Source organism: Orbicella faveolata, unplaced genomic scaffold (genome assembly GCF_042242905.1).
Source record: "Orbicella faveolata isolate gen_17 unplaced genomic scaffold, um_ofav_v1 contig_24, whole genome shotgun sequence".
Lineage (NCBI taxonomy): Eukaryota > Metazoa > Cnidaria > Anthozoa > Scleractinia > Merulinidae > Orbicella > Orbicella faveolata.
In genome coordinates this window covers 11,750,493-11,772,088 of record NW_028301552.1, presented here as the reverse complement: position 1 = coordinate 11,772,088, position 21,596 = coordinate 11,750,493, and the positions used below count along the sequence as shown (strand labels likewise).

The following is a 21,596-nucleotide window of genomic DNA, read 5'->3' as shown; positions in this document are numbered from 1 at the left end:
AAGACAAAACAATATTTTTTCTTTATTTTTTCATCACCTTAATCTCTACTGACCATGTCTAAGCAAGCAATAAAATATCACATACTCTTTTACAAAGAGAGAAATAAAATGTTGTAGTATACTTTTCATAAAAAAATATATCCCTGACAGATTTGAACAAAAACCCAACACAAATCCCTTTTCCCAAGTTAAGTTATTTCAGTTTTTTTTTTAATCATTATTTTCATGATCTTAAGAAATTTATCTTTCTTCAAGTTGAAAATTGTCTATAAATAATGCAACTGTTGTTGCAGGATTGCATGCTCTTGGTTTAGTGTTGAGGTCAGTGGACAGGGTGTAATGAAAGTATCTATGCAATGGTTTCTTCACTTGTTGGCCATTGGGTCCATGATAACACTCATACCTATGGAATCTTTTGACCTTTTGACAGTGTATCTGGAAAGAGAGATAACATATTACATTTGAGCATGTGTTACATGAGGTCCAAGCCTATGTACTAGTACAACTGTAGCCTGCAAGTATAGTAACTTTTCTGGCTTTTCTTTTTCTTTAGAGGGTGAAACAAGAGGCAAAGGTATGGCCGTGTTTTTAGGCTAATGGAGTGGGTGGCAAAGGGTTTATGTACAAAATGTGATGTGTGAAAAGCAACTAAAAGATATGTGATACATGAATTTAAGAAAGAAATTGTTTAAGGCATGTTGTTGAGACCTTAAAATGAAAAAAAAACTTAAAATGAACTTGACATTTACACCCCGGCACGCATGCAAGTATAGACTTTGTTTTTATTGGTTCTCAATTTTAGGTGTGTGTGGCTGTTGGTTAATTTCAACAGTTTAAATTTAATGTTGCAATATGTTTGTTGGTGTGTGCTAAATTAAGTGGATTTGAATTTTTTGGGGGAGTCAAACTGACAGTGTATTGTTGTCTTGACAGTTAAAGGGCTTTATTCGATTGCTGGGGAATTTTGAGCATAATTTTTTGGGGAAAATCAGCAGAACACATTATTATTGCATCACCACAGCAGAAATCATGTGACTGAATAGGTGTGAAGACAACTTTGGTCACCTACTTGGAACCTGATGGAATGAGAATGACATCATCTTTGGAAAGTGTCTTTGTTTCACTGTTGACTGTCACGCTAGCATCTCCTTCCTGGAAAAAAGAATTATTCTGTTAACTACACACCATATTTGGGCGTTTTAACGCCCAAATACTATATTCAAATGCTTAAAAGCATTTGAATATATGTATCTGTGATGTTGACACTTACAGTTAGAGATATCAACCCTAAAAACTTGAAATCCTTGAGATACCCAATTTTACTTTCTTGACCCTAAAAATGAAATTGAAAAGTTGTTGAGCTCCACCAATTCAACCACAAAACTCCATCAAATTTCCAAAAAAATTTTGCCCAAAATGCCAAACATCAACCAAAATATGTCTGAAATGTCCAGAATATGCGCTTTTCTTCGCATTGTCCAGGAGATTTGGTGACCCATACAGGAAACTGAGAGATTCAGTCTGTATCTGGGAGACCAGATCAAGGAGTTGGCATAGATCAATGCACTTACTATTTGAAGAAGCCATGTTTCTCCCTGCCATTCATCACACTGTTCACCCTCACCATGAACATTTATCTACAAAACACAAAAGATTGTTGTTAATTTGTGAAACCTTGCTGAAGTGAAAGATTAAAGCACAGATGACCCTTTACATGCAGGAAAAGGAAGGGTTTTCCAGAGAACATTCTGTCCTGCAAAACAATACTGATACTTGTTTTGATGAGATTATTTGAGTGCAATTTATAGAAAATATACCATGTTTCTACAGAGTTATGGCAAAAGAACTGGCTGTTTGTATAAAAGATAAATGCTGTTGAAACAAAACATTTTTAAATACAAAAAGGAATGTTGACAATGATGCAAAATATATCTCTCACACTTGCCTTAAATTCTCCTTTGCCAAAGAGCTCTTTTGTGCCACATTCAATTTCATTTTTGTTTTCTGCAATCCACTAAAAGTAGTTGAACAGATTAACACGCATGATAACTATTATTCTTTGAGATAAAAATATTTAAGTGCATGTGTTTACACAGGTAAGGTTAAGTCTAGGCCAAGTAACCCATCAGGTTGGTACATTTCTGTAGCATTAAGTGGTTAGGGGTATTTCTACTCCCCCCTGAATGGGATGCTGAGTCCATCGCAGGGTAACACCCAGCATTAAATTTGTCGGTACCTATCACTAATACTCCAACATGGAGAGAGGCAATGTGAGAGTAATGTGTTTTGCCCAAGAACACAACACCATGGCCCCAGCCATGGCTTGCACTCAGACTGCTTGGGCCAGAGTCGAGTGCACTAACCAGGGTTGAGGGCACTGCACCTCCCACAAAACACAACAAATTATGATTTTTTTTTTCCAGAAGATGACCGCAACAGCACTGGTAATGGATGATAATAATATTTATTTATGACTGCAACAAGGGTCAACTTTAATTAGTCAATTGTCTTTGTATTAAGGATTCTGCTAATTGAGGACTTTCTAGTTCTCATTTTGAAATACAATGGTTTCCATATGGTGATGCCAAAATAAGCTAACTATTTTTTATTTGTGTTGCAAAAGAAAGGTAAAAAGTGTATTGTGATGTTGCAACCTGCAACCGAGGCTCACACAAAACACCTACTAGTCGCACAATCAAAGCATGGCTAATATAATCAAAACTTTATATATTTTACAACAGACTGTTATTGGGATGGTTCGAGTATAACCATAACAAAAAATGAATATAAGATCATATATAAGTCGTTCAGAGAACTCAAGTGTCGTGCATTTCTGTTATCTTTCTTTGAAATAGAGTTACAGTTGTTTACTGAGAAAATCAAGGTCACCTGTAGGGTCTCCCTAACAATACTGTGGAGTCCATTATTTTATACCCCTTGGTGGAGAGAGAATATGAGAGCAAAATGTCTCTCCCATGAACACAACCTTGGACAATGGTCATCTGTTACCTCAATTTACATCAGTGATGCATGTTTCTCAGTGTAGCAAAGCTGACAATTATAATTATATTACATGTGATAACATGTGTACCTCATTCAGTGAAAAGGGTTCATGGACTTCAGTTTCTAGATCAACTTTAACAGGCGGGTCTTTGGCAATGTTTTCTGTGGATTGAAAAACATGCCAGTCCATCAATAGGCCACTTTCAATATATTAAAATTTAGCTTAGTGATAGTGAGGCCTAGAGGACACAAACAAAAGAAATGAATAAACATGCATGGTCATTCAATTTCCTTTGTTTGTGTCCTCTAAGCCTCACTGCCGAGCTGAATTTTAATATATCAAAAACAGTATATGCTCATCAAAACGGTCTATGCTCTGTCAAAAACAGCCATGCTCATCACCGCTGAAAAGGTAGAACTTGATCAACTTACAAGAACTTAAAACATGCAACTAGCATTGTTACTAACAAAGGAAAACCCCAGTTTGAAAATTCCAAACGGGTTAGGGAGGTTGCTTATGGGAAATTGTAAGTAGGTTTTTGCTGGCATTTGAGGTGATTCCTGAGAATTGCATTGCGCATCCCTACTGTGCACGATTTTTGCGTCATTAGCGTGTGCTCACGAGCGGGTGCACATATACAAGATATACAAAATGGTGGCTTTTTCTAAACGACTTGGCCTGCAAAAGACAAATCATTGTTTTTTCCTTGGAAACGAGTACTGGGACCTAACAATTTTTTTACTTAGTTTGAATGCAGAGATCACCATCTTTCTATGCTGTGAATATGGACCAATTTCCATTGCAGAGAAAAAAATTATCATGGAAAATGAGAGCATAGCCACCACTCGTACAAGATAATATGTGGCCCCAGGACACTGTGTGCTTGGAACATATTGTATCCCTGTCGACTAAATATGAGTGCCCTTATCCTGAAATGTACATTAAATTGCTCCTTAACATTTATGCAATATATCCATTGTTGTATTTCTCGCTTAACTTTCTTTCTATTTTGCTGCTCTCTTAAAGCGTAAGGTGAATGGTTCAAATATAAACGTTTCTTAAAGGAGACAATTTCAGGAATTATGGGGTTTATTGAAGGTCTTCCTGCTCCTAAACGAATATGGGGATCCCCCTTTTTTATTTCAAATTTTAAGTTCTCTTGATATAAGCAGCAAACAGGTTAAGTTTGAAAGAAAATCTATTGTTAGTTCTATTTCGATGGAATTACCTTAAACAGGGTTATTAGGGCTGGGTCCAAGGGCCAGTGTTAGCAAGAAGAGTTACAACTTACAATAGCTACAGACTGCAATGTAAATAAATACAAATATAAAAAAGCATATAATCCCTTAACCAACCAGGGGTCGCGACTCCTGTTTTATATTCTTCCGAGGCAAAATACCTAAAAAGTAAAAACAAGAGAACAGTTACGCCATCAACACTGCAGATTTTAGAACAAACAGCCAGCAAACAAGCAATATAATATGAACTTACTCCTTAATGATTGGACCCAACTGAGTGCCAAGGTCATCACAGTGGAACCATTTTTCCCAAAGGGGTGATACACCATCCTCACAGAAATACCTGTAAATATTTAGAAAATTAACACAGTAATAAGCTGCAAAGTACAGTACAACCTGCGTGTAAGAACCTACATTTTTTTAAGTCTGGCAAAATAGGTTCTTGTATTTTGGGGTACTTATTGGCAATTAAGGCCAAGTAGGTTCTCAATTAGGTTCTTAATCTCTATGAAGGAGTTTAAGTCGTTGATCGCCAGAAAAATAAAAAAAACCTTTGGTTTTGTCCTTAAATATCCTGGGGGTGAGGGGGGTACCTCCTCATGTGGGCTATATAGGTATGTGAAGCCCCAAAGGATATGATTTTTAAGCCGATTTGGTCATAAATAGGTTTAGTATTGATTTTAGCCATTTCGGTCAAAAATAGGGTGTCGTGGTTTTTGCACTCTGGTGTTGAATTGGGTGTGTTTTTTAGAAGAAGCTACTTTTTCATCATTATCGATAAGACCATCAACAAAAGCCCTTCACAATGCCTTTAACATAAGTTTGAACTAGGAACTAAGTATAAGGCAGGTCTGAAACAAAATACTGATTTAGGATTAGGTCATAAATACATGTAAGGTATCAAATTTTTGGTCAGGTCATAAATAGGGTAGGGAAAATCACAGATTTTGGTCATAGATAGGGTAAGGGTTTTGGGAAGCGGGCTGCACACCCCCACCTAATTTTTCTCAAAGTATCCCCCGCCTCCCCCGCAGGTTAAATATACAGAATTTGTTCACAACTGTATTATGCTAAAACTGATTAAAGAGTGTATATCTAGTGTTGCCTCAATAACAAGAGTTCATAATTTAACCGTAATCCAAGTACAAGAACCTGCTTGATCTTGCCTGGCTAAACAGGTTCTTATATTTTTAGGTTTTAAAATGGCAAATTTCTGCCAGCAGGTTCTTAAGCCACTAGGTTCTTACATGCAGTTTTTTACTGTACCAAGCTCATTTACTGTACTTTGATTTGTATTCTGATAATAGAAGTATCAATATATACATGTGAAAATGTGAAATGTTTTATTAACATATTTTTAAGTCTTGGAGCCCTGTTAGCAAAACAGAACAATGAGATATCATAACTGTTTATAAAATTGCATCTATAAATGGTTACAGAACTGTAATACGAATTTTTGGTTATTTCTTAATATAAAATGATAATTATATTGATATGGAGAGTAGCTAGTTCTTCAGTGATTTGGAACAGGAAGTATTTTCAGGCCCTGTCATACCTCAACCCATCAGTTTCCTCTGGAAGCCTCTCACGTTCAATGACCTAAGATTAAGGGTTCAATCTAAATAAGAGTTTAAAATCACTGTGTATAAATGCCTGGGCATAAGTCCCACCTAGTACGTCCATCAAGACAAAACCTGTTTTCCCAACAATTTCCCAAGAACATTTAAAATGTATGTACTAAACTTTTCAAAGGTTATTACATGACAGAATGATATTGGCAGCAACCATAATCACTGATGATAGATATCAGATGATAATTAAGATTGAATTGAATGACATTTCATTCTCTCCCAAGCAGATAACAGATATAAATTGAGCACTACACCCACCATATAATATGACAAAGAGATAGACTAGGCTAACATGGTCTTGATCTGATTCCAGTGGTATAAAGATATTCCCCCTTTGGATTGGATCTTTGACATGATTGAATACATTTGAGTAAAGACCAGTTTCAACCACAATGGAATTCATGTAGATCACATTGAAGTAGGCACCTATTTCCATGCACCAAGTTCACGCCTCTTAAAAAACAGATCTGATAAATAATTATTATTAAAAATTCTTAAAAGTGCTACTGAACTTAGCTTCCCAACAAGATTACCCTTGACATAGATGGCAAGTTATAATTTACAGCGTTGTGCTCTAGAAGCACTCGGGTGCCACAGATTACTAACTTTTGCAAAAACTTCCTTTTTACATATGAGCTTAAGTACTGGGCAACCAGGATTTCATAGATAGGAACCTTTGGGCTCCTTGAAATTTCTCTTAGACCACAGCCTTGCAATAAATCACAGAGTAGCTTACCAATCCAACTGTATCCTCCTTACGTTGAGGTGAGTGCTGGACTCTGCTTGGAAGTACAAACACCTGAAAAAAATTGTCTTCCCTAATGAACAGTAGTATGACTGATTAACGGTTTACAAATAATCCTTTCAGCAGCTTTTATCTGTTTCAGTCTTAGAAAAAAAAAAAGCTTAATTATCTAAGTTCTCTCTCAGACCCTCTCGCTTGAAAGTTCTTTTGTTACATCTCTGTAGATAAGTATTTCTCTTTTTGTTTGTTACCCCTGTGTGTGTCTGTCCATACAGTAAGCACTGCAGAGAAAGTTACATGAGCACCAAAGGTGCAAGCTGCTAGGCTGTTCGGAGTCATGTCCACCTCTCCCCCATCTAGGAAATTTTTCTTTTAGGGACTCAGAAATACCATTTCCCACATTTTCTAGGGAACACTTTCATAATTCTACATGGAAAAAATGTTGAGTATTTCATAACTAATCGCAGAGGTCATGGGTTTCAATTTCATTCAAGCTATAGTTTTTTTAGGCTTTAATTTCACAGCTGCTTTAAGTTCTATACAAAACTGCAATGATCATTCATGTCTTAACAAGTTTACACTGCAATACATTCAACATGTCACCAATACCTCTCCTTCCTTGATAATCACATCCTTTGGTTTTCCTTTCTCGATAATCTTCAAGCACATATCACCTTTGACCATGTAGAAAAACTATCAAGACATTAAAATAATTAATGTTTACCAAGCTACATGTATATTACTATAAGGCAATTCACATAAAATGATTATTTCAGTATAATTCTTTGACTCAAAATGTCACTTATTTGAAAGTATATATTATGCAATTGCCATAGGATTTGTTAAGTTCATTTATTCTGAACATTTTGCATGCTAATCAAATTAAAATACATAAAACAAGGTTTTCCTGTTTGGCAAAATGTTTGGCAAAATACATAGTTTAAGGCCGCACTCATCTTTTACAAGCAACAGTCAACTCAACTGCACCTTCTCACTATTTGCTGGGGAATAGGGTTTTCCTCTGATTAACTCTAGTAATATTAAACCTTATTAGCCTTCTAGGCTTTAGAGCAGTTTTCAATTCAGTGTCTTAAAAATCACTCTTGACTAACAAATCCCATTCAATGACACAGACAACCAAAGAAAACACAAAGTAAAATTTTACATGCAGCTGATTCAAAGTGCGGGAAAGCCTTTGCTAACTAGTCATCATCGGTCCTGGTTTACTTCTGATTGGATGAAAAGTGCCGCAAGTTTTTCAAGCCAATCTTGTAGAGCAAGGATTCAAAACCTATTACTTTTTGACACTTAAATGAAAACCACTCTATCTAGTGATGATTTTGATCTGACACCATCAAAATGAAATGTGTTAATTCTGTTAAATTACAATAGTCTAGGCATGAAAAACAGCTCAATGCAAATTGTGGTATTGATTCAGTGCTTTCTTTCAAGCATATGATATGAACAGTATGTTACATTTTCTGTTAAAATTGAGTTCCATGTTTTGTTGTCAATTATACACTATTACTTATATTTATGGATTTACCTCCTCTCCTTCATCTATGTGGTAGTCTTTTCTGACATTTGGTCCACCAACAAACATCACCTTCAGCTGTCCTGCCCCATACCTTTAAAGAAACTTATACAATCAAACCTGTATTGAGTGGACCCCATATTAAGTGGACACCCTCAGTCAAGCAGACACCCTCAATTAAGCGGACAGCAGAGCAAGTCCTATTTTTCTTTTCCCACATTCACTGTAAAAAATACCTGTATTCAACGGACACCTCTATTGAGCAGACGCGGACACCTTAAACTTGACTTTTATGGTCATTTCTTAATTGTTAGAAACCTTATCAAACGGACACTGCAAAAAGAATGCATGATTTTTTTGTCCACGTTTTAGTAGCTTGGTCATTTAAGTCTGTCAACAAACTGAGCTATCACAGAAATGCAGAACTTTTGTTCTTGTCTGATTTAGCAAACATTCACATGATTCAATCAATATAGATACTGTTACTGTATACTTAAATCGCTTTACCCCATATACTTGTCATTGTTTATGGAAATACCGTATTTCAGAGTTCTTGACCATTTACGAGAATGCTATTTGACCCTTTCAAGGTCTTTTGATACTGATGAACATTAATATGACCCTTTTAAGATGAATTCTGAGGGAACCTGTTTTCAACAGACACCCTGTATTAAGCAGACACTAGAACGGGTCCTGAGGGTGTCCGCCTAATACAGGTTTGACTGTAATATTAAACAACAGCCTCGAAAAATTTCTGAAGTTGAGAATTAACTATTGCATGACGTCAAAGATTCAACAATTATATTCCATTTACTCGAAGATGCACAACTTGGAGAAATTTAAGCTGCTGCTCATGTTTATTTTGTATCAAGATGTTTTATCATAATTACCCATACCTTTAAAGAAACTTAAAATATTAAACAACAGCCTTGAGAAATGTCTAAAGTTGAGAATTTAGTATTGTATGACGTCAAAGATTCAACAGTTATACTCCATTTCCTCGAAGAAGCATAACTCGGAGAAAATTAAACTGTTGCACATGTTTATTTGTGTCAAGATGTTTTACCAAAATTATCCATTTCAGCTCACTCAACAAAATAGCATACAGAGCACAGCAAAACAATCAGCTTAGTTAGATGAGAGATTTCTGATTTGAAAATACTCAGACTGGACAATAAATCTTTCACTGCTTGGTTTTGTATGCATGACCTGTTAAAAGAGGGTCGCACAGGGGTATTCTCGTAGCCTACAGTGCAGGCGTATTTTGGGCAGGCCAGTGCACATTTTGCGTATTAGACTGCCAACTGCCCCACCCCCCACCCCACCTCTGCACCAATCCTCTACCAGTCAAGCATCCAATTACAATCCAAGATGACGGTATTGAAAAACTGATTTATTTAGCATTCCGCTCCAAAATAACGCCTGCACTGCAGGCCAGTATTCTCGTGATGCGCGATTAGCTGATTCAGTATTTTCAGTGTTCAAAATGTGAATTTAAGAAATTTATTATTCCTCGAGATCCGTGACAAGAAGGTCTTGCGTGACCCGTCAAGAACTTGAAAAATTAACTGATGTTTATGATTTCACTACTCGATTCTATGTGATTTTGAAACAAAAGTCCTCTGCAAGATTAATCAAGACTGAAAACATCAAATGTGACCAGTCACTTTTCAACTGACTCTTTCAAAGACGATTTCCAATGCTGCATTGCATTGCACATTCCAGAATCGCTTAGGGATACAAATTACCAAAATAATATTTATTTTAGTGTTCATGTCCATTTTAATAGTATAGAGGTGTCCACTGAAATAGGAGTTCACTATCAAGGCAAATATAACATGCTAATTTTAGGGCAAGAAAAAAAATTTGAAATCCAGTTGTCCAGTGGGTCAGTGCATTTCAGTTTTCAGTTGCCCCCACTAAAATATCACTTGCCCAATTACAATAGGTATGCGATGGTCATGCTTTGTCCATTTGCATCATTTACCAGGCATTGTTTATATTCAAGTATGCTTGAATTCTAAATTAATCCATGCTTTCAACTCATTGCTTTGCTCATCTGGAAGTCTTAAGTTTGAAATTGTTTTTGACTGGAAATTATCACTAACAATATATTACGACTAATGAGACTAATTTCACTTCCCCACCAGACCACCAAACTTCTATTTTCACTAGCCCAAGACCGGGCAATCAGACCTGGGTTTTCTCCTGCCCTGAATTTCATCAACAGACTTAAGTGTCTGCATAATTAAGGGGGTCCTCTTAATTTAGGGTCCACTCAATGGCGGTTTCTCACTGTACACTAGTTATGATTATATTTGTTGAGGCAGTGCCACAAAAACCAGTCTTCCCTTTTACTGACAGCAGTAATATTTGATGGCTTGGCTTTATAATTCCAAACAATTGAATTGCAATTAACTGAACTCTTGAAAGTCCAATACCCGCTGATTGACCGGATGTGCAAGATCATTCTAATTAGCAATGATATTGTGCTATTATTTTAGAAATGGCACCATAATACCTTCTTACTGGCTGGAATGTAGGTAATATTGTACCCCAAATTTGTAATATTGCACCCTAATTAATCCACTAGCTTCTATTCGCTATAAGTTCCATAAGACAAAAGCTTGTTAAAAGGATAATATATGCAGGCATATTTGGAAAACAAATTTTTCCACGTTCTGAGTGTGCTTCCTAGTCTTAACGCCAGTTTGTTGTACTTTTGAGAAACAGAGCTAGATTTCAGAGTGATTATTCGACCTACTGAAATAAAACAAAAACATTCTCTACATGAGAAACACTTTGGAGAAATAAAAATTAAGCGTGGAAAATAGCTGCTCGTGATTTTACTTTGACTCTGATACTCACATCAGCTTGTTACAAACTGGCGGGAGAAATGAACTTTTGTTTTCCTCGATCCACTTCACCATGTTGAGCGGATCTCCCAGTTGAGGATTGATTTTCTTAGTCACTGCTTCTTCACCGCCTTCTTCTCCCGTTCTCTTGGACATGGTGACAAAGAATCGAGACTCACAAAAAGTGAAATCCCTGGACGGCCTGGAGGATGACCTGACACTGAGTTGGGCAGATGGAGCGAGCGAGGCGATTCGGAGAGACGACTGGTGCGAACTAACTCCAGGCTTGCGGGGGCCGTAATCGGAGATGGTGACCGGGGGAGGGGTAAAGTAGTTTGTCCACGCTGACACGAACTGAAATGTCATAGAATTTTCCTCAGATGGAGAAAGGAACTAAAAATAATGAATTTGTAAGGAAAATAAGGGAAATATTAATCTCAGATCAAAAATGATGAGTTTTATTGTTTGTCAAAGTTGAGAGCTTCTGGGAAAAACTACCAACAAAATTTCTACTCTCCACCCCCCAAATTTTCCAAAAAAAGCCAGGCTACCAAGTCATTATTTATTGATGCCCTTTCAAGCGTCTTTTTATTGAAACACATTTTGCTCGGTCATTGCAGATTACAAACGTACAAACCTCCTCCTCAATTTTCCGTGAAGTCGATTTCGGTGATTTATTGCCATTTACTGGAAGATCGTCATGGCTGCTCCAGCAAGTGTGACCAAAATGTACGTGGAACAGCTACGCACAGAAGCCAACATGGAGAGGGTACCGGTATCGACGACGGCAGCTGCCCTTTGCAAGTATGTCGAACAGAACCTACAGCAAGACCCGCTCGTTACTGGAGTTTCCAGCTCGGTGAATCCGTACAAAGAGAAATCTTCGTGTCTTATATTTTAGCCTGGAGGAAGTTTCGTTGGCTTGGATGCTTTTCAATAAGTAGCAGTTTCTATTTGACTCTTGGCTCATGATCAAATATGGTGGCGAGATGGTTGTTATATTTTTCTGTATGTGTACTCTATTCACTCTGGACCTCAGCTTTCTTATGGATGATTAAGTGATGTTCGAACCTCTGATCTGTTATGATTCGAAACGTTTTCTTTGGTAATGTGTATTTTATTGCGAGTCACATCTACGTTTGCAACCGGATGAAACTGCTGTATTTAACTTCTTGTCAACAAAAGCCATTGGTTAGCAACGGAGAACCGGTTTCACTTTATTTATTTATTACTGGAAGGCCTACTGTGGTGCCACTTTTGAGATTTATGCAGATGATGTCAATTTGTACAACTGGTATAAAAGGATGTCTCCCAAGCCAACATTCTGTGAAATGTAGATCAAATAGATAAGCTCAAAAATAAATATGTTAATATATGCTTTATATGTGCTTTATATCCTTAACCTCGTGAAGTTTAACCAGCTGAACAACCTTGCTAGCATTGTTTTCACTTTGTCTGTGCTTACGGGTAGGGGGGAGGTGTGGTTTGGTGAAAAGTTGGAGTGAAATAATCATCTTGAGTTCATAGTTGGTTATTAAAGTTGCATTCAATAGTGTCATAATTTGTGGCATTTAGTTCAGTTTTAGTGTTGTATCGAAAATCTGGAATATATCTTGTTGCAGTTTACTGTCAGTGAAGTCTTGTTTTGCTTTGCATTAACAGGGGGGGAAATTTATTTCTGATTTTATCCAAAATATATTTATATTAAAAAGTTTCCAGCAAACTGCAATTGTTTAAGAGAAGGTCAATGTTTGCTCTTAGTATACAAAATTTTCACAGTTTACTTGAGAGGACATTTTGACAGAAACTATGCCATGCAGCCCCTTTTGATTCTTCCACTTTGTCTTTGCTTTGATACTATTAGAGCTGTCTTGTGAGAAAGATATTCAAAGGTAAGTTTGATTGCCAGTGCTACCACACCATAATTTACATTCTGCAACCCATCCAGGGGTGACCAAAGGAGGCTGTCTACCTTACCAAGCAAGATGGCATAATCTACAGGATTCCCTGGGAATGTGGCAAAGTTTACCTTGGTGAAACTGGGGGAGAAAGGATCATGCAGCAATCAGTCAAGAAAAGCTAAACCTTGTTATTTCACATGCCTGTACTAACTCTAAGACCTCCAGCATTTCAGTACATACTCACAAGTTTGACCTCTATCCACTTTGGAATGAGGTGAGGTTTATTGATCAAGACCCTCATTGGTACACAATTTGGGTGAAGAGGTCTATCCACTCTTTTAAAAGACCTAACCCTAACAGAGTGGTTTTCACTTGAGTGTCTAAAAGTAATTGGTTTTGCATTTTACTATGGCACAATTTTGGCTGAAAAAACATGCACCACTTTTTCATTCAATCAGAAGTAAACCAAAACCAATATTATTGTAACTTGGTTGCACGTTTCTTTTGGGGTCAACTGCATATATTGACTTCAAGTTTTGATTGGTTTGTTAGATTGTTTGTGTCCTTTGTGATTGGCTAGAGTGTTTACTTTGGTTTTGGTTTTACGACACTCAATTGAAAAATACTCTTACATCACCGAGATAGTGGAATCAAAATTCCCAAATTGTGGATACCCATGGTTACAAAAAATCAACAGCTGGAGAATGGCACAACAGTGGACCGCTGAGGAAACAATTTCATGGCAGAACAATGAAGGATCAAAAGACACAAATCACAGCCGACCTCCATGATATGAATGGTACCATGCGATCTGTATCAGACGACCTCATTGCCAATGCCTGAAGAAGATAAGCAGTAAGCAAGTAACTACATAGAGGGACAAATGATGAAAGCTTTCTTGACAAATTATCATTATTGTAACATTAGATTAATGTCGATTTTTCCCAATACCCTCTAATTATGGTATGAAACTATTGAATTGATTGGTAGAACGGCATGAATATTCCAGGTTGAAAACGTTTACTAAAATGGCCAAAACAGACATTTTCGTCTTTATTTATGGCCTCAAAATCGGGCTCGCGGCCGATGATTTCCGAAATGGCCGGAAATAATCGTATTTTCTCGTGTTGTTTACTGCTCATGCTCGGTAAGAACCTCACCCACTTCTCACCTTGCGAGTTGAATATCAGATTGTCAAGGTTTGAGCGGAGGCTTTGGGTTGAATTGAGAGCGAAAGATCAGAGAGGATTGAAACGTTCGTAAGGCGTCAAGCAAGTTCTGGTGATATTATCTTGCAGCAATGTCGTATGCTACTACAACGGAGACCCTCAGACTTCAAAGAGTGACTGTGGAGCAACTAAGAACAGAACTGAAGGTAAATCGCATCAAGGTGTCTGAGGCAGCAAACGAACTGAAAACCTACGTGGAGAAAATCCAGCGAGAAGACCCGCTCGTTACAGGAGTTCCTGGCAACCAAAACCCGTTTAAAGAGAGAAGTTCTTGTACTTTATTCTAGACAAGCGGTGCACACAAAGTCTTTGTGTATGAAATTGGAATGCAAGATCAAGAGACTATGGGTATCACTCGCGATCGCTTTGTTTTGCTTTTAATATTATTCGCTGTAACTTTTTCTTTGGAGTTTTCCGGCTTACACCGCGGTGGTTGTGCCATTCTTGGAACTAATCACACACGATTTTCTTTGTCCTGATGAAAGAGATCCGCTTTGACTTGAAACTCGCTTCAACTGGAAATGGGCAAGTGAGCAAGGAATATGGCGGCCCGTGGTCTTTTTGTCTCGCGATCGCTATTTCAAACTTGGAACATTTGAGGGATTCTCGCCCAAAGAGGTAAAACATTTTCTTTCTACGTCATTTTCTGCGAAAGCGAAATGAAAACACGAACCGCGAGTGAATATATCGAAAAGGTCTATGACAAATTTCTTTCTTTATTTTTGCCACGATCTAACGATCGAAGCGTTATTATGTACATGGAAATGTATCTTGTCAATGTAGCTGCAAACGAGTAAGCTCAATTATTGTAAATCTCTGTAAATCTGCGTGTAAACTCCGTATGGAGTACGGAGTTCGGCTGCATAATACCATTGTATTTGACTGATTTCATTGTATATTAAAGGCATTATCTTATTGTTGTTTGCTGTGTTTTGTTCTGTGATCGGGTGAGTTTTACTCGCGTAGTAACGAGCATTGATTTTTGTGGATTCCCTACAATTGTCGCCGAGGGTGTGACGGGTTGGGATGTGAATTTTCCTATGTCGGGTGTTTAAAAATACCTAAATGGTGTTTTAAAGATTTGTGTGCTCAGCTCAACTGCTTGGCAGTTTAATAAAAGCAGGGCTAATTGGATTGCAGTAGCATATTGTTTGTATTTCTTCTCCCACTCAAATGAAATGCTTGCAAGGACTTTCAGGAAAAAATGTTTTTCGTAGGATTCAAAGATTTAGCGGGTAATAATTTTGAGGGTTTTCAGTCTTCCAGTTCAAATGTCGGGAAAACTCCAGAGATTTAGAGGAGGTGCAGGGCCACAGCCAGAACAAATTATGACTGAGGCAATGTTCATAGTTTAATTCTCTTGTTTATGAGACTAAAATCAACAAAATCGGAAAGACAAAAATGACTGAGGCAAGCGCCTCAGTTTGTCTGTTACTAACTATGGCACTAAGGTGGACATCAACCCATAGGGTGGAAATCCTTGAGGTTCATTTCAAAGGGAAGATGGGGGATTCAGAAGTTCTCAATTGCTTTCTTTGAGCTGTTGTTTCCCACTTCTAGTTGTATTACCTTATTCTTCGGCTTGTGTCACGATACCAGATGAACAAAGACGTACCCACTGCCAATTTTAACAAATACCACTTTTTCTCTCTCTCGTTTCCATACCCCAGTCCCTTCTGACCTGCCCATAAAGTATGTATATCGTGGTGGGGGAAGGGAAACTGGCTGACTGTTTTTAACTTTTCCCAATCTCGTTCCCAGAGTCTTCGTTCCCCTTGACCAGTGGTCGGAAAACGAGAGCTCTGGGAGCAACCATTTTGAAATAACCGAATTCTGGTGATTCTGCCCATCCAGTTTCACTGCGTAGTCTGCATCTATGGCGCATGCCTGAAATGGTTGCTCCCAGGGCTCTCAATTTCCGACTGCTGGTCAAGGGAAACGAGATTGAACTTGTCCCCTTAAGATAACATGCTCACTGAATAGAGCACAGCTATGATTCAGGTGGAATCATTTTATCCATAATGAAAAAAAAACGAAAAAACAGAAGGGACCACTCCTGGGAAAGGGGGGTACTCCCTTATAGGGCTATATAGGTACGTGCAGGGTATGGTTTTTCAGCTGTTTTGGTCATAAATAGGGTATTGATTTTGGCCATTTTGGTCATAAAATTAAAAGAGCATGGTTTTTGCACTCTAGTCTTGCATTGGGTGTATTTTGTGAAGAAGCTACTTTTTCATCATTATCGATAACACCATCAACAAGAGCCCTTCACAGTGCCTTTTACATCAGTCTGAACTAGGTAACTATAAGGCAGTCTGAAACAGGGTATTGATTTAAGGGTCTGGTCATAAATGGGGTATCAAATTTTTGGTCAGGTCATAAATAGCGTTGAGAAAGTCACAGATTTTGGTCATAAATAGGGCAAGGGTTTTGGGAAGTGGGCCGCACACCCCCACCCAATTTTCCTGGGAGTACACCCCCCCCCCTAACTGTTGGACCACTTATCTGCCAATTCCACAGAATTTTCACAAAACATAAGAACCATAAAGTAAGTGCAGATTGTGAGTAGTGGCTGCTTCCTCTAAGCAGATGACTTGGAAGTACTTGGAACAAGCTAGGCAGTGCATTATCTTATAAAAGATGATTACCAGCTGCACATTTATGTTATATCAAGTTGGGGGGGGGGGGTGGCATAAAGGTCTATTACCTTCATTTGGGTTCATTTGAGTGGCACGAAGTCAACCTCACTTTCCTCACTTGAGGAAACTATCAAATCTTTCCTGTCCAATCAGAAGGCCACACTGAAAACTCAGAGACAAGAGCTCACGCCAAAGGGGCCTGGGAAAGATAGCTGAAATACAATATGGCTGCTAATGAAACGGAAGAAGTCGATGTAGCAAAAGAATTTAACCTCCTTCCAGTGATATTTGAAACAATTCAGACACTACAGAAAACCAACGACCCCCAGGAATTTACAAAAAAGGTAGTACTTTAGTTTTTTGTTATCTCTTTGGGAGAAAACGTCAGTAAATCGTTTCGTACTTTTCTCAACACGATGCGAGCGAGAAGCTTATCAACAGTTAAGCTTAATAAAAGTTTTTTTAAAACTTTTGTTTGAACTAATTGTCGATAGCTGTATCGCATTTTGTTTTCCAGTGAAAAGGAATCTGTAAAGAAAAATTTAAACCTTTTATTCAGTCTTTTGTTAAACTTTTAGGTCAATAGTTTTCGCTCAAAGTTACAGCACTGCAGAACGTTGTTAGACAAGATTCCAGGAATAGAAATGAGCTGTAAGGAACAAAAAGAAATGTTGAGCAAGTGTCAAGCTCAGTACACCGAGAAATGGTGAGTCGTCTTGGAAAGAAGAGTGTTCCTCTTAGCATTTAAGAGAAGTTAGAAAAAAGCCTCCCTTTGTATGCTCAATTCTTTCATCTTCGACAGACAAGTTAAACTGCGATCAGGTGTTCTTTATTTTCGGCGAAGGGACAAAAAGAACGCCTGAGCGCAGGTTACGGACAAGAGAGATCTGAAAAATTCTAGTTTTATTCAGTATTAACATGTACAGCAAATGTTTATGACTGTTCAGTACTTGCACCTAAAGGTAAAAAAAAAAACAACCACAACAACCTATCAGTCACTTCATAAGATCTCTGTCAAGCTTTGTAATCAGTACAAAATATTTTGGTTTTGAGACTCTCAAAGGAAATGCAGACAAGCCTGCAGGGAATCATGATACTTTTATTTTCAAAACAAATTTAGGACTTGGCAACATTGAAGTCATGTAACTTCTATAGAAGCCATTAAGCATGTGAAAGAAGAGAGAACTTTACTTATTAAGGCTCTATACAGAGTACAGTTGAACCCCTATTAAGAGGCTGCTTATTGAACAGCCACCCCTGCATCTGAGAATTGGGAGAGGGGGTATTCCATAGAGTGGAATTCTGCGGGAATCAGGGGTAGAACAGTCTGTTTGGACTTTTGAAAGCAACTGGGGTTGGGCATTTTGGAATTTACAAAGCCAATGGAGGTTAGGTGAAAATGCCACCTGTGGTAGGGTATGGATATTTCCTGGAATCACCCATTGCCTTGGATGTTTGGCTTACCATTTTATCAACTCAAGTCTGTGGTTAGTACCTCCTAAATTAATGCTATTTGATGTTTCCGGTGTATATTTCAAGAACAAAAATGGTTTTCGGTGTAGAAATGTAAAGGGAAAGCATTGAATAATATTATAGCAATATATCACAACATTGCACATCCTAACTGTAAATCATTTGGAGTAACTGGATGTCCTGGAAGGGGGGGGGGAGGTTAATGACCAAAATGGTGTTTCTCCCAGCAGAGGCAGGGAAATATTTCACGGTCAAATTAAAATACCTTGTTCAACCAAATGAGTTTTTGGTTTTGAAAATGTATTTTCATTTTTTTTCAGTGAACTTTTAAGAAATTACAGAAATCTGCCTGTGTTTACAGAAGCTTTCCTAAAGGAGACAAAGTCGTAGGGCCAGATGGTTTTTTATTAAAAAGGTAGCAAGCTGAGAAGATGTCGGCTAAAGAAAACAAGAGATCAACACAACTCCATCAAAGATAGTCTTGATTATATTTGGATAAGAAGAAGGTTATGACTCCTAGGTGCTATTGTTGGGAATTAATAGATGGAGATGAGTCATACATTAGATTGAACTTGTGAACAAAGCATCGAGTTCAAATTGGGATGGAAGGAAACTGCATCACTCACTACCTTGTTACGAGTCAGTATTCATTTTGGAAGGATCTATGAAAATACTCATACAATATTTAGTTGTTGTCATTGTTAATATTAGTTGTAGTATAAAAGTGAAGAAATGTATGATTACATGAAAATTTAATAGTGTGAGTGTTTTAGTAACCCAAAGCACTTGCATGTACATATGCAAATGAAACATTTAATACATAAAATGTTAAGTAAAAGGCTTTCATGAAAATTTTGGATGGTGTATATTGAAGGCTCATATTAAGTTTCAGTGCTTAAATTGTAACCTCACTTGAGCTCTTAGACTACGAGTAGTCCCTCTTTCGCTTAGTCCGTCGTGCGAGATGCAAAAGAAAACCGCGAGAAAAAAATGGCCGCGTGAAATCCTGGAGGCAAGGAGCACACGAAAGGAGGGACTACCGCCTAACTAGCCCAAGAGTTTGAATTATGCGTTGCTCTCACAACGCAAAAATATGATTGGCTTGTGTTAGAAGCGTTGACAACGTGTTGTCAACATTCGAGATACCTGTGATGTCTTACAGGAATGTTTTGGAACAGGAGCAAATCGAAGCGTTGGAATCACGCTTCGCAAGCCGTGATGTTCTTGCAAATCTGCCAGCAGGCGTTTTGGAAAGATTTAAATTTATCCAATGTTTTGTTTGGCAAAGCTTTCTGCCCCCACCCCGACTGCGAGCGTGTTAGTGATTTCGCCGCTCAACAGCATTGTCTAAGTCAGCGAATATAAATTCACTGAGCTTGGCCTTTCTGCCGTCCATTTGAAAGATTGAACCGGACTCTCACTTGACACCTGAAATTTTCCGCTGCTATCGGCAAACATTTCACCGCAGTTGGATGATCTCCTATGTATAATGTATAATGTATAATGTATAATGTAAATTCTCGGGTGAAACTCTGTTGAAATTTTCGCAATAACTTTTAGACGCAGCGAAAATCGTTACAAGAGGCCTCATTCGCCGTCTTCTTTTTAAAACTTTTTTGACAGTCGGTTTTGCTGAACGAACACTGAACGAAGATATACTTCTCATGGCATATGTTTTTGCCTGGCTACTTGAAGAGTAGAGTAGAGCAATTTTATTCAGATCTCCCGGGGCTATTGATAACAGGCAATAATAAGAGGACGTCAAGATGAGAAATCCTACACCGAAAAATCACTTGGCTGTGAAAGGGCAAACTCTTGGGCTTAGGCGGTAGTCCCTCCTTTCGCGCGCTCCTAGCCCCCAGGATTTCGTGCGGCCATTTTTTTCTTGCAAATTTCTTTCGCGTCACGCACAACGGACTAGGCGAAAGAGGGACTACTCGTAGTCTATTGAGCTCTCCACTGGATAGCAAGCATTGAATTGATTTTTGTGTTTCCCAGATGGAACTGTACTTATCATTGATGGCAATCATATGAATGTATGTGTGGTAAATGTTTTCCGTAAGTTCTGTTCACCACTGATGTTTGCCTGTGTCATCATGCTGAGTCTTATTACCAAGGGAAAGGTGACTGTAGTTGGTAGCTGTTAGGCTACAAGGGCAGTTTTCAAGAAAATTTCCAGATCAGCCAAAAATATGGTTTATCAGGAGCTCATCCACAGAAAGACCCTTTGTCCTCTGTTTGTCCTCTGGTTCCAGAACAAGAGTGTTTGGGGCGGGGGGAGAGAGGAAATCTGGAGATCCCAAAGAAAAACCCTCAGATCAAAAATGATAATCAACAAAACTAAACCCACATAAGACTGGATCACGTATCTGAAACTAGCTAGGTCACACTGGTAGGAGGCAAGTACTTTGACCACTGCAGTATCGCTCCTCCCTACTATGAAGAGGGTTTAGCCCATAACCTTGATTTCTTGGTGCTGCTATTGCCAAATAATTTCAATACCGACACCATAACACAGTAGCTGATCAACAAAGGTTGTGAAGCAAATGTTTAGCTCTCTCTGTATTGCCCCTTGCTGTCCCTTGATGGGGAAGTTTGTGGTACATTGCACCAACACCTGTGAGCAGACTAATAGCTTTTATCTTACTAGACTGATAAGGGTTTTGATGTGTTGGTAGGGGTTCACACATATCTTGTGGTTGATTTCCAACCTGTTTATATAAGCTATGTTGCAATTTCTTTACTAAAGTTATCATGGACCACTGACTGCAAGATAAAAGTAACTATTACATATGAAGTGTGGGTATCTGCGTGATAAAGCCATGAGTAAAATTTGATGCAATATGATATCCTGGGGAAAGATACAATGTCACTTCCCAGATTGTATTTCCAGTGAAATATATTTCTTTATAAATTGCTTAGACAAATCAAGTTGCACATTTTCTTTTATTTTGACCCCAACTCTGATGTGAGTACTCACTTTCTAGTGTTTTGAATGCCTCTTGCCTGGGCAAGAGCTTAGGCAATTTTTTTTTGGAAATATATGAGATCTAGGGAGATTTTTATGGTACAATTACAGAAACCAGGTCCTGCAATACTGGATGTTGTGTAATTTTGCTATCACCTCGAAAATTCTGATCAGCACACATAATGCAATATTTTTCAGATGGCCACCAGGGATTTCTACACGTCACATAAATTTTCGAAGTGACGATCATGGTATCAAGGGAATAAAAATATTTCACTTTTTCATGATCTCAGCACTTGCCTAGGAAATGTCTGGTTCCAGTGTCAGGAATGATGGAAGCAGTAGTTTAGAGGTTTTCATTTTGTTTGTGGTGCTGTCA

The 21,596-nt window shown here is 38.1% G+C and overlaps 2 protein-coding genes across 2 annotated transcripts; one reads left to right on the top strand and one right to left on the bottom strand.

Annotated features, from left to right (window-relative positions):
* On the bottom strand, positions 1 to 11,388 carry LOC110043154 (3-hydroxyanthranilate 3,4-dioxygenase-like). Its single transcript, XM_020748583.2, has 12 exons — positions 11,021 to 11,388; positions 8,165 to 8,246; positions 7,228 to 7,311; positions 6,610 to 6,672; positions 5,798 to 5,841; positions 4,496 to 4,585; positions 4,360 to 4,403; positions 3,092 to 3,165; positions 1,946 to 2,014; positions 1,572 to 1,637; positions 1,070 to 1,152; positions 1 to 435 (listed from the first exon to the last, which is right to left on the bottom strand). The coding sequence occupies exons 1-12, from the start codon at positions 11,371 to 11,373 to the stop codon at positions 366 to 368; spliced, it is 1,122 nt and encodes a 373-aa protein (XP_020604242.2). The 5' UTR covers positions 11,374 to 11,388; the 3' UTR covers positions 1 to 365.
* Positions 11,389 to 16,960: 5,572 nt separating this feature from the next.
* Positions 16,961 to 20,328, top strand: LOC110043288 (mediator of RNA polymerase II transcription subunit 9-like). Its single transcript, XM_020748729.2, has 3 exons — positions 16,961 to 17,120; positions 17,355 to 17,482; positions 18,570 to 20,328. The coding sequence occupies exons 1-3, from the start codon at positions 17,001 to 17,003 to the stop codon at positions 18,637 to 18,639; spliced, it is 318 nt and encodes a 105-aa protein (XP_020604388.2). The 5' UTR covers positions 16,961 to 17,000; the 3' UTR covers positions 18,640 to 20,328.
* Positions 20,329 to 21,596: the final 1,268 nt, after the last annotated feature.

Bases quoted from the DNA above. Each gene is read 5' to 3' on its own strand.
- LOC110043288 (XM_020748729.2), top strand. From the start codon at position 17,001: ATGGCTGCTAATGAAACGGAAGAAGTCGATGTAGCAAAAGAATTTAAC. The intron at 17,121-17,354 runs GTAGTACTTTAG...TTAAACTTTTAG, and splicing joins CCCAGGAATTTACAAAAAAG to GTCAATAGTTTTCGCTCAAA. The intron at 17,483-18,569 runs GTGAGTCGTCTT...ATTTTTTTTCAG, and splicing joins GCTCAGTACACCGAGAAATG to TGAACTTTTAAGAAATTACA.
- LOC110043154 (XM_020748583.2), bottom strand. From the start codon at position 11,373: ATGACATTTCAGTTCGTGTCAGCGTGGACAAACTACTTTACCCCTCCC. The intron at 1,638-1,945 runs GCAAGTGTGAGA...TGTGTTTTGTAG, and splicing joins TTGGCAAAGGAGAATTTAAG to ATAAATGTTCATGGTGAGGG. The intron at 436-1,069 runs GTAGGTGACCAA...CTCTCTTTCCAG, and splicing joins CTCATTCCATCAGGTTCCAA to ATACACTGTCAAAAGGTCAA.